The sequence below is a fragment of the Diadema antillarum genome, unplaced genomic scaffold, assembly GCF_040938485.1.
Source record: "Diadema antillarum isolate AM-2024a unplaced genomic scaffold, OU_Dant_1.0 seq00001279_RagTag, whole genome shotgun sequence".
In the NCBI taxonomy this organism is placed as follows: Eukaryota; Metazoa; Echinodermata; class Echinoidea; order Diadematoida; family Diadematidae; genus Diadema; species Diadema antillarum.
Genome location: NW_027272059.1, coordinates 781036 through 792816, shown reverse-complemented (window position 1 = coordinate 792816; position 11781 = coordinate 781036). Strand labels below are relative to the sequence as shown.

Sequence of the window (11781 nt, the reverse complement as noted above, 5' to 3'; positions counted from 1 at the left end):
ATTGTTAGGTAAATGTAATCTTTGGAATTAATAATTGAGCATTATTCTAAATCAGCCCTATTAAATGTCAATTTAAGCTCTGTCCCATCTAACTTATGTGTGCCACAGTGTAAACCCCCTGTTTTACACATTACTCTGAGGAAACCATTCTGTTTTGCAGAGCCTTGTACCTTTTTACAGAAATCTTCATGCCAGACACGCAGTGAGGATAAGTTGAAGACGAAATTCCAAGCTTTGATATGGATATAAATTTTATGACAAAGCTCTGATTATTTTCTTGCAAATGACCAGTAGCTTTGTTGTTGTCCAGGTCTGCGAGGCATGACTTTGGCAGAGAGAACTGAGACAGAAAAATAGAATTTACTTTAAAACCCATATGGAACACAGCTGTTCAATCATAGGCATTGCAAGCTACATGTGTGAGGAGTGGAATAGCGTGTGAACCTCTATTGTACTATAATTGTAATTGGTTTGGGCAATTTTGTGCGTTTGAGCAAAATATGCGAACTTGGTACACCGTCACATAAAGAGTTCAAATCTCAGTTTAATGCATAATCACCACAAAATATCACTTGTGCTTTTTGAACTTTGGTGCAAATTTTATGCTGTAATGACAATAATGTGAACTTCATAGTGTTATATTTCAGTAGTGTTATATTCATGCCAGCCTGATCTGTACCTCAGTAAAGTACCGTCACTCTGAAAAATATTCCACAGCCCCTGAAGAAGTTTACACATTCGACGTTGACTTACGTGGAGTTGACAGTATTTATAGATGCCATCAGAGGTAATTTGATTTTGATGTCTTGATCTAAACCTGAAGCACAGCAGGATTTTATGTGCATATTTACTAGAAAGAAAAAAAAAGTTTCTGGTGTACATTGTAGAACAGAGTTACTTCAATTTTTTTTGTTTGAATATCTCATGCCATGTACAAAGCTACAGTGTCACTGAGGTGATGAGCTACACTGTATTAAATTTGGTTGATCTTACCCAGCAGACACATTGTCAGGCAAGTCATTTTTCTTTGTGTGTGTGTGTGTGTGTGTGTTTGTTTGTTTGTGTTTGTGTGTGTGTATGTGTGTGTGTGTGTGATTGTGTGTACTTCACCAGCATGCTTAGCAATGTAGTATTCTAACTGCAGTCTCGATACTTAAGACACTTAAAGACATTAAACTATAAATTGCAGGCTAGAGGAATGAATACAGTGTACATACAATGTACATGTACAAGGTGTTACAAAAAACATTTCTCACTTTTGATCCTTAATAGTTCAAACACTATATACGTATAAGATAACACTGACATTGATATGAGCAATAACTGAATAGTGTACAATTTTGTTGGAGGTGATATAAAAATTATAGCATAAATCAGTTTCATTAAATTCAAGATTTATTTTGAAGTTAGGTTTCAGATTTTGCTCTGTTTTTAACCCTCTGTACAAAATTTTGATTTTGCACAGGAGTCAGTTGGTGTGTATGGCAGTGTGTGGTTAACACTCTGACAATAGTCCCGAACAATGGCCAGGATTGGAATGCTCTATTACATATTCATGAGAAATTCCACTGTCACATCAACTCTTTATTCATCCTGAAATGCAGTGTATACAAGCACATGAAAACATGTGCTTATTTTTGTCATATGCATGCATTTTACCCTTTACCATGAATTCAGAGTAGCAGTGCCCAGGGCAATCGATCATGAATTATTAATAAAGCATTCATGTGCCTTGGAGCAAGAGCCCAGAACCCTAGTCAGCAGAGCTCTGAAAAGGTGGTATTCGTGGCAGTCATGTCTATTGTTGAGGGTCATTGTAAGCACACACTCACATACACATCATTTGTTCTCGTGTAAAGTTCAATTTTGTACAGAAGGTTCAAATTTGACCAAAATCTGGAACTTAACTTTAAAATTAATCATGAATTTTACGAAACTGATTCATGCTCTCATATTAAAATCACCTCCAACTAAATTGTACACTCTTCAGCTATTACTCATATCAATGACAGTGTTTTCTGATGTATGGTTTTCGAACTATTAAGGATCAAAAGTGGGAAATGTTTTTTTGTAACGCCTAGTATAATTAATGTCTGTAAATGTTTATGTCAGGGGTCCGTAAAAAAAACAAATTATTTACTCTTCAATCATACATTTTCCCAGTTCCATTAATCTCCACTGCTATACTCCAGTACTTTATAGAGAGTATTCTTGTTCAATATTTCACACTTGCTCTAAGAAACTGAAGTTTGTGAGACATGTACATGTAATGCTTAAAAACAGAGAAAAAAAGAATAAATTCAGTCACATAACCAAGAAGGCCCTTTCAAGGTGTCCATATTAGATGATAACTTCACATAAAACTCACAGCTTCTCCTCCCTGTTGTTGGAGTATGCATACAGTCTACCATCTGGAGGGCATTTCATCAAGCATTTTGTCAGATATTGTTTTCTGATACATTTCACAAGATCCAAAATCCTTGCATGTGATTGGCTAAGAGCACATTTGTCGGAAAAAAATATCCAACAAAAATGCTTGATGAAATGCCCCCCCCCCCCCCCCCCCCCCCCCCGCAATGTATCTTGTGTTCATACTGATCTCGTCTCTCAGCCAAACTACACTGCATACACAGATCTGAAGGGCCATCTAAAAGAAAACTGACATTTACACTTTAAATGTGTGGACCCATTAGCTACACAGTTTGACAGATACACTGTAGTGCCTAGGTGATGATACCCATGGGGTGTCACAGCTACAGTTCATGGGCATCAAATCAACAGATAGACAGCTTTACTTTATAAACATATTATAAAATTTATATAACTTGAAGAGAGACCAAAGATTTTGCACGTAACAAAAGACTCTTTCATGTGTACGATGTAGTCTGCACCATACAAATTGAAGCGAATCAGTTGTATGACTGCAAGTGTGTACCGGTATGGACTTTTGTGGGCATGACTGCCACACTCGGTGATTTGGAACTTTGGATTCCCATCATACATGATAAGGGCACATGAAGGTCTAATCCAACAAAACCCAACCTAAGGGATGTTCATATCAATGGACAGTCAACCTTGGCCAGTTGAATCCATTTGGCCTGAAGAAACAGCTTCCATTTAGAGAAAATTCAGTGTATGAGGGATTCAAATCAAGAGAATATAGAGAGAAGAGGACTTGAAAATCTAATTATTCAACTTATGTGCTGTCGATTTAAGCAAGGCCCAACTGTAGTTTTTCTACTCTCTGCGTCAACCAGCTTTTCTTCACACGTAGGATTTCCAGTACATTGTACTCAATGTACATTATACTTGCAAGGTTCTATGGGAGATCACTATATGTAAACTCACTCTCATTCATTTTCCATGGTGAAACCACCCCAGTAGAATCATACATCTAAACATGAACAAACACCTCAAAATTATCTAACAAAAATTGACAGACTGTTGTACACATTGCAGTGGAAACTCAGTACAAATGTATAATGAGATTCTTGGGACCAACACAATTTGTTCTTTATATCAAATATTTTGTCTATCAGTACAATGTACGGGGTACATGTAGACAATAAACAATATAAAAGAAAGGAAATAAATTGAGAGAGAAATTAGTGCGTCATGTCAGGTACACGTATTTTGTTACATCAGATCTCTTAATGACGAGTTTCCACTGTATATGACTCCATTCGGTCTCTTTAGCACGCAGTTTGAGAACAAACTAAAAGATTTCATGTCCACATATCATGTATCAGGCAGTGGTGGTGCCTGTCTATTTCCAGAATTGCATAATTTCTTGCTGTTTTGAATGGACCCTTGTCGAGCTGTGTGACTGGCGTAAGAGCAATGCCAGTAGACACCGAGTGCATATCATTAAAAGTGACTTCATTACATTTGTCTGAACGTCAAATTAGTATTCAATTTGTTGTTAAAAACAAACACACAAGTACGAATCATCACTTTGTGTTGTCCACTCACTTCAAAAAAAATCAACAACACCAAACAAAGTCATTCAGTGTGAACATTTGAATCATTTAATATGGAAGAATCATCTCATTTGACAACTGATGGTATTTGAGGACCTCATAACAATGTTTTGGAGAGAAATCATCTTGTAAAACTGAATAGATTTCCAGTGTCTCGTACACACGCAAATAAATAAAAAAACAAAACGAATAAAATAAGTCCACTTGGAGAAGCTGTCCTTACATACAAAATGCTCACATACTGGCATATTCTAATGCAAATACATTGTACTGTAAAAGTGAATATTTTTGCGCAACTAATTATTTGTACTCAGCCGGGTAAGAAGAGTTCACATGTTTTTAATTCTGCAGAATCATGACATCAACTACTGGAACATATGGCAAGCATATATATTCACATCCTTTTATTTTCAGGATAGTTTCTGGTTGCGCAAATTGCGCGAACATTTCAACACCACAAAAATTTCCACTTTTACAGTATACCACCATCTATACATAAAGTACACTACTTTTCCCATAAACAGCAAAATCTGAAATGAACTGAGATGTTAGCTACAAAAGTAATAAATCATAATGTTTTCAACATTTTGGGATCACAGACCGAAAAAAAAAAAAATAAATAAATAAAGAAGTTTTGAGCAGAAGTACATGTATTTCTTAAGTAAAGTCTATTCTCCTTTTTGCGCAAATTGACCAATGCTCAACCTGCACTTATATGCATTATATTTCACGTCAGTCAATGTAAATTTCTTGGTCTAGATGGATCCAATCTCATGCATCAGTAACTAAGTTTATACACAAATTTGTTATTGTTGCTTGATATGTATAATAGCTGTTCAAATACACAAACACAAATATGCACATATTCCATCACATTACCACTGTTTTTCCAGCAAAAAGGTAACTACACAGTCTCTTTAATGGAAAAAAGGGGAAAATCCCTAAAATGTTGTAATTAGCCTCCTGCTGCTGTTTTTTTTTTTCAATTCTTATTCCTTTTGATGAAATTGCACTTGATTTGTACAGTACAACCTCATTCATACAACTGTAGTACTACAAACATGTACAGTGGACACTCCTGTTATAACCAAGTCCTCGGGACCACCAAGTTTTTTTTTCGTTACATTGAAATTTTGCAATAACAGAACAAATGAACAATAAAAAACAAAGAGCAGATGATGTTGCAGCCTGAATTTTTACTTCGTTGTAACCAGAATTTTGTTATAACAATGTTCGTTATAATGGGAGTGCACTGTACGATGCATTAATTTTTCTTTCATCCATCAATCTCTCACAAGTATAAAACATCACTAACACCAAAACCTGGACATCAGTGAAAAAGAGAATTAGTCAAGGTGAGTGATTAGTTAGTCCAGTGGGGACCAGCAGGCTCTCAATTATAGCTGTCTTCCAAAACAATCACATGTTTGCAAAAGAGATTCATTTCAAATGATACATAACAATAACTTAAACATTTCATATCAATTTATGTATGAAGATACTCGCAATCAATATTAATTCCATAACAAGCCCAACTCTTAAGGCAAAAAATATGTAAACCATAGAACAATTATCTGATCCAACTCCCGATAATTGGCAAAATATACATGCCCACACCATAGAAACACACTAAAGGGAACCCAGAGAGTGATTGGGGAAAAAAAAAATCAACAACTCAAACAAATGCATACATTTATATGTACAGTCAACGATGTCTAAGTCGAATCTATTTGGACTGAAGAAATAGCTTCTTCTCAGAGAAAATTTGACTTACGAAGGATTAAAATCAGTAGAATATAAAGAGGACTTGAAAAGACCTTCAACTCAGGCCATTATTCAACTTAAATCAGTTATGTGAGGTCGACTTAAGCAAGGCTGACTGTATTGGCATTTGAACACCTCTTTCTGCTTGCCAACATTCATTATCAATGGGAGATTCAACAGAGCAATAAGGGAGACTCCTGTGTGTTACATCCATCTCAAGATGTGAAGGTAATTCCCAAATTAGAGAGGTATATTTCGTCCTCTGGTCGGGTCATGAAGAGCTTTCAAACTTTTAAAATGCATCCTGCACAATCAAGGAGACGTGGCAGCCCCTGTCTTTGTTGTAACAAGCACGTGATATAACATACTATGAGATGTAGACATTCTTTCAAAAAAAGTATCTGATCAAATTTACCTTGTACAAACCCTTGACACTAGTAAATGTACATTGTTTAGTTTTCTATAAATCTGTATTATAAACTACAATCAACCTTGCATATGTTGGCTCATATTCATGTCTGAAACCTGCAACATATTCATTCACAAGAAAGTTCTGACGTTATTTACAGACAGATAAAAAGTGGCTGGTAAATGAAAATAAAGAAATAAACAAGTAATATCAACTTCTAAACAACAACAACAACAACAAAAGAAAAGAAAAACAGTGTAATTAACATTTGCAGAACTTAACCCAAGCAACAAAAAAAAAAAAATGCTTCCAAGGTGACCAATGTTGTTGAGGTGATAATTGTCTCTGTTCAAAATATATGTGAGCAGCTGCTGATTGACTTTTTTTTCCCTCATTGTGTTTTCTAAATGCAAATTCTTATGACCCAGCAGATTTCACACTACAAAATTTCTTATAATTCATCATTAAGCATGTCAAATAATACTTCAAATTCATACAAGTTCTATAAAATACAAAATTGTATATATGCAATTTTCTTTACAATGAAACAACATTCAGACTTGATACAATTGTCCATTTCATAATTTTTTGTGAAGTTTCTTCCTACCACAAATTCACATACAGGTGTATACCTGCTAAAAATAAACAGCCCCCCCCCCCAAAAAAAAAAAAAAATCAACAACCAAACACACACATAAGTGTACAGTCCATATCTGTTCAGTCTAAGGGTGCATTTGAGTGCTCTAAAATGAACCAAAGCAAACTGAACTAAAGCATACCGCACTGAACTGCCAGATTTGGAGCGTTTAAGTGCATTGTTGAGAAAGTGTACCTCATGAGTTATTTTTAGAGGGGGTCATGCATTTTGTAGCAAAAGGGTTGTTCACCTGGCGCACTTAAACTATTTACGGATGTCCCGAACAAAGTGAATGAACTCTTTGCATTATGACATATGCACATGTTACGCACATTCTCACTTGCAAACTTTTGGTATGCTTTTGGTACCCTTTTGGGGCACATCGAGAAGTGGTCAACTTTTGGCTCGGTACAGTACAGTACAGTACACTTTTGGAGCATTCGAGGAGAGTGCTCAAATGCACCCTAATTCTTTGAGAGAGAGCACAAGGCTTCTGCTAAAGTGATATTTGATATTATCAGCAATTCATGTGTACATCTTACATTGACATAGCTCATAATCTCCTTTCCCTGGAAGCACAATTTTCTATTCATTCAACCGACTAGCAGTTGATTTTCGCCTTGTTGTATCGAGTACCTTATCTTTCACCCTGTGTGAAATCTTGTACCATTGCACTTGTGACCATTCAGTATTTGTATCATGTACCATAAAATTCGGGGCTCATTCCATATAGGTTTGGGATCATGATAGATTTAGATGTGGGAGTAAGCACAGCAAAGACTTAAATGCTCATGACTTATTGGTTGTAATGTTGTTGGCATCATACTTACAGTGACTGCAAATTGCAGTTAATGTAAAACGCTTCCTGTCCTTGGGACTTGTCTCATAAAGCACATAGAAATAGTGGCAACTTATGCTGATGGCATTATACTATTGGTCAGCATCTGGGCAACAGCTCTATCAATCTTTGGGGAGTAAAGCCTAACCATGGCAGACACTGTCATTGTAACTCCCTACACTTTTGGGGGCCTCAACAATGTCTGTATTCTATGGTCTAGACAATTATTCTTTTCATGATATCTTTTAATATTGGTCCTAGAAATCCATGAGAGAAATAAAACTTTGACCGATGCTTTAATTTCTTCATTGATCTGAGGCCTTAACGTACCACTCGCTATGAATGATTGATATCTCTTTCAGATTAAATATCTGGAGAGCATAAATAATTCCTATTCATTTAAATCATACAGATGTCATATAATATATGAATGTCATTGAAATTGCTGTATGTCATCATATCCAATAATGGATTGAACATAAAATGTACACTAGTATTTTACTGTTCTAACTTCATCAAAATGCACAAAACATTGAATGAATCTTACAATGAAAGAATGCTTACAGTACTAATGACAAAGTTTTGTACTGATTGTTATATTTTCTCACTCTAGAAGTTAGGCAGCAAGTAATGTACAAATACATGTACCAGAAATGGCTATTAAATTGCAACCTATACATTAAAAAAAATGTACACAGAACAGAGGATATACAAATGTAGGATGAAACTCCACACAAATATTTCTACCCATGACCAATTTATCTATTTCCTATTTCCTCTCAAATCAATAAATAATGCCATACATATAAAATCAAAGGATTTGCTCAAAACTCCTATTGACAGGTTAGCGTTTCTTTAACTCTGAAAATTTCAAACCAACACACCTTAGTAAGATACAGTCATATGCACGTTACCCCTTTCAGTAACTCATGCATTTTTGGCCAGCTTGTGGTCCGAGCTAATTTGGCCTGCGCCAAGCAGTAACAAGAGACCCGCGGGTCTAGCGCTCACCTGAGTATAGCAAGTTTACCTTTCACGCAGTCACTAATCTAAATTATTCACAGCTCTACTAAAATTTGACCAGGCATTCTCAAGTAGAAGATGAAAATATACAATAAGGGCCAACATTTTAAAGATTCCTTAATTTGGGGGGATTGGGGCCCCCTGGGGCCCTCTGGGTGGGGCATGGTGCCCATTTTGATAAATTGAGATCCTGACCCCCTAGGGATGCTACCTGCCAAGTTTGACGAAAATCCATCAAGAGGTTTTCAGGAAGAAGATGAAAATGAACAATTCAGGCCCCTATTTGGACCTTCCCACTCCCCCCCCCCCCCCCCCCCCCCCCGCCCCCAAGAGGGGCACCCCTGGATCTGCTATGAACAAACTTGAAACTACAGTCATTAATGTACTCACTCATAGTATTATCTTAGCTCTATAACTTCTGATTCTAGAGAAGATTTTAAAAGATTCCTTCATTTTGGGGGGTTTGGGCCCCCTGGGGGCCCCCTGGGTGGGGCATGGTGCCCATTTTAACAAATTGAGTTCCTAACCCCCTAAGGATGCTACCTGCCAAGTTTGGTGAAAATGGGTCATGGGGTTCTCAAGAAGAAGATGAAAATGTACAATTTAGGCCCCATTAGGACCCCTCTCCACCCCCCTCCCCTGGGTCCCAAGGGGGCACCCCTGATTCTGCCATGAACAAACTTGAAACTACAGTCATCAATGTACCAAATCATAGTATTAACTTCGCTCTATCACTTCTGGTTCTAGAGAAGAAGATTTTTACAGATTCCTTAATTTTGGGGGGTTTGGGCCCCCCTGGGGGCCCCCTGGGTGGGGCATGGTGCCCATTTTATCAAATTGAGTTCCTAACCCCCTAGGGATGCTACCTGCCAAGTTTGATGAAAATCGGTCTTGGGGTTTTCAAGAAGAAGATGAAAATGTAAAAAGTTTACGCACGACGGACGCCGGACGACGCACGACGCACGACGGACGCCGGACGAAGGGCGATCGCAATAGCTCACTTGAGCCTTTGGCTCAGGTGAGCTAAAAATTGCATTCAGTAACTATAGCAGAACCATGCTACTTTAATGCTAACCCATTCACAAACTCTGCCTTGTAAGGAGAGATAACTACCATGGTAACTGAACGTGTGCTCCAGCAGAGGACACGCCTGGTAATTGTGACCTTTGACCGTGCAAGGAATTTGGCCCAAGCCTGGCACTGCTATCATTCATAAACTCTTCAATCGGCACCAGGCCTGAGCTTGGCCCGTGCCTGGTGCTACAGTAGCTTCAGCAGCACCAAAATAGCCCGCTCCTGGCGTGGGCCACTTTGGCCCAACCCATTCATAAACTTAAAATTTTACAACTTAGCTCATGCCTGGTCCAAGCCAGAGGAGTTACTAAAAGGGGTATAAGGTTCAATACAAAGCAATTATAAATGGTTCCCATCATGGATCTGCTCTACCATATTAGCTACACTTGTATCTATAACTAAAGGGCAGTAAAATGGGCATTCAGACTTGTTGGACAAATGAAATTTGAATTACGGTGTGTCTAATATGAAAACCAAAAATATTCCATGAAACATAATATGCTGGTTTGCAAAATAGCACTCTGCTAGAAAATGTTCATCTCCTCTGCAGTCACTGACAAGAGTTCTAACTTTCAGTACAACTTCCATCAATTGGAAGGGTTCTCATAAAGAAAGACTATCAAGTAGTCCTGGAGCTCCCTGTCATGTCTTGAAGCGTGGGAGGTCTTCATCGACTGTTTGTTGAGACCTGTTGCCAATGCTGAGGACTTTCATACAGAGGAACACCGGAACAACCATCACGGTTGCATTCATGGGGTCACTCCTTGTGCACGCTATGATTATACAGAAGACTTGCAAGTAAGGCAGAATGAAGACCATCACCCAAAACCAGAATGGAAGCGCCACCACTCTCCTCATAATCGACATGTACCACGTCAGCTGATGAGGGTTGAGACGAAGGGTGTCTGTGTACGTTTGGACGTGTTCTAGGGCAAGAATGTTGTACTGGTCACTGATTTCAAAAATGAAATATGCCATCAGGACACTGATGCCCAGGTAGAAAACAAGGAAGATCCATGCCATCCTCTGCCGAAAATTCATTGTCTTGAAGTCCCTTCCACAGTTCCGCTCCAACTATTACAAAGATGTGCCAATATTGCACTCAGGAAATCTATGATAAAACAAGACAAAAATATACATGCTCATTATATGGAAAATTCCCACCATCAGATTATCACTCATATTTTTTAGTACTAGATAGCTGCAAAATTTAAATAAATCAACAAGTGAATTAAGAGGACAAGTCAACATTACACAGATAATGCCTTTTTAAAGGTGTAATACAATAATTGACATCCTCGCAGGACTTCTATTATTTCCAGAGAGGGGAGAAGATAACTTTAAGGGAACTGTCAGACAAGGCAATATTATTCTTTATGGTTTACATAAACACACATCATTTTACTGTTGCCCCATTGGTAGACAGTCAATTCTTGAATTACATTACTTCACATAATGTCACTACTTGTAATGAAACCTGTAGTCAAATGATTGCATTATGACCAATCACTGACAAGTATTTACAAAATTTTTATGTACTGTAGACCATTAGATACTTCACAGGTAATCTATATTCAGCATGTGTGCAGAAATGTGGCAAGAAGTCAGTCAGACACACTTTTTCTTGAAACATGGAAGTAATGCTCAAGCAAATCACAACTAAAGATGACATTATGTCATGAAATTGTATTTGGCAATATGCCCTTCAGAAGTAGCATAACTTATAAGGAATATACTGATGCACCGGTATCAGCATTATATGGGTAACCGATCTACCAAGTGTCACACATAAGAGGCCTTGAGACTTGCACGACAGGAGCCTTTCTCATGATCACTTTCTTATGACACACTTCACACGGACTAACTACATGCAGCCGCTGTCGCTTCATGACAGCGGCTGCACGTCTATTCCTTCGCAGACGTTATTTTTCAGCGGTGGTTGTGCGTTTCCTTCATGAATATCTTTATTAATCGTGGAAAACTAAAATATAAGGAATCCCCGTAATCTATGATAATCATTCAATAATCGGTATGCCATTTTTTGTTTAATTACGTC

General features: G+C 37.6%; 1 protein-coding gene across 1 annotated transcript; it reads right to left on the bottom strand.

The window, feature by feature from the left end:
* Nucleotides 1–10367: 10367 nt before the first annotated feature.
* LOC139745621 (lysosomal enzyme trafficking factor-like) lies at nucleotides 10368–10748 on the bottom strand. The gene has a single exon (XM_071656023.1). The coding sequence runs from the start codon at nucleotides 10746–10748 to the stop codon at nucleotides 10368–10370; it is 381 nt and encodes a 126-aa protein (XP_071512124.1).
* Nucleotides 10749–11781: the final 1033 nt, after the last annotated feature.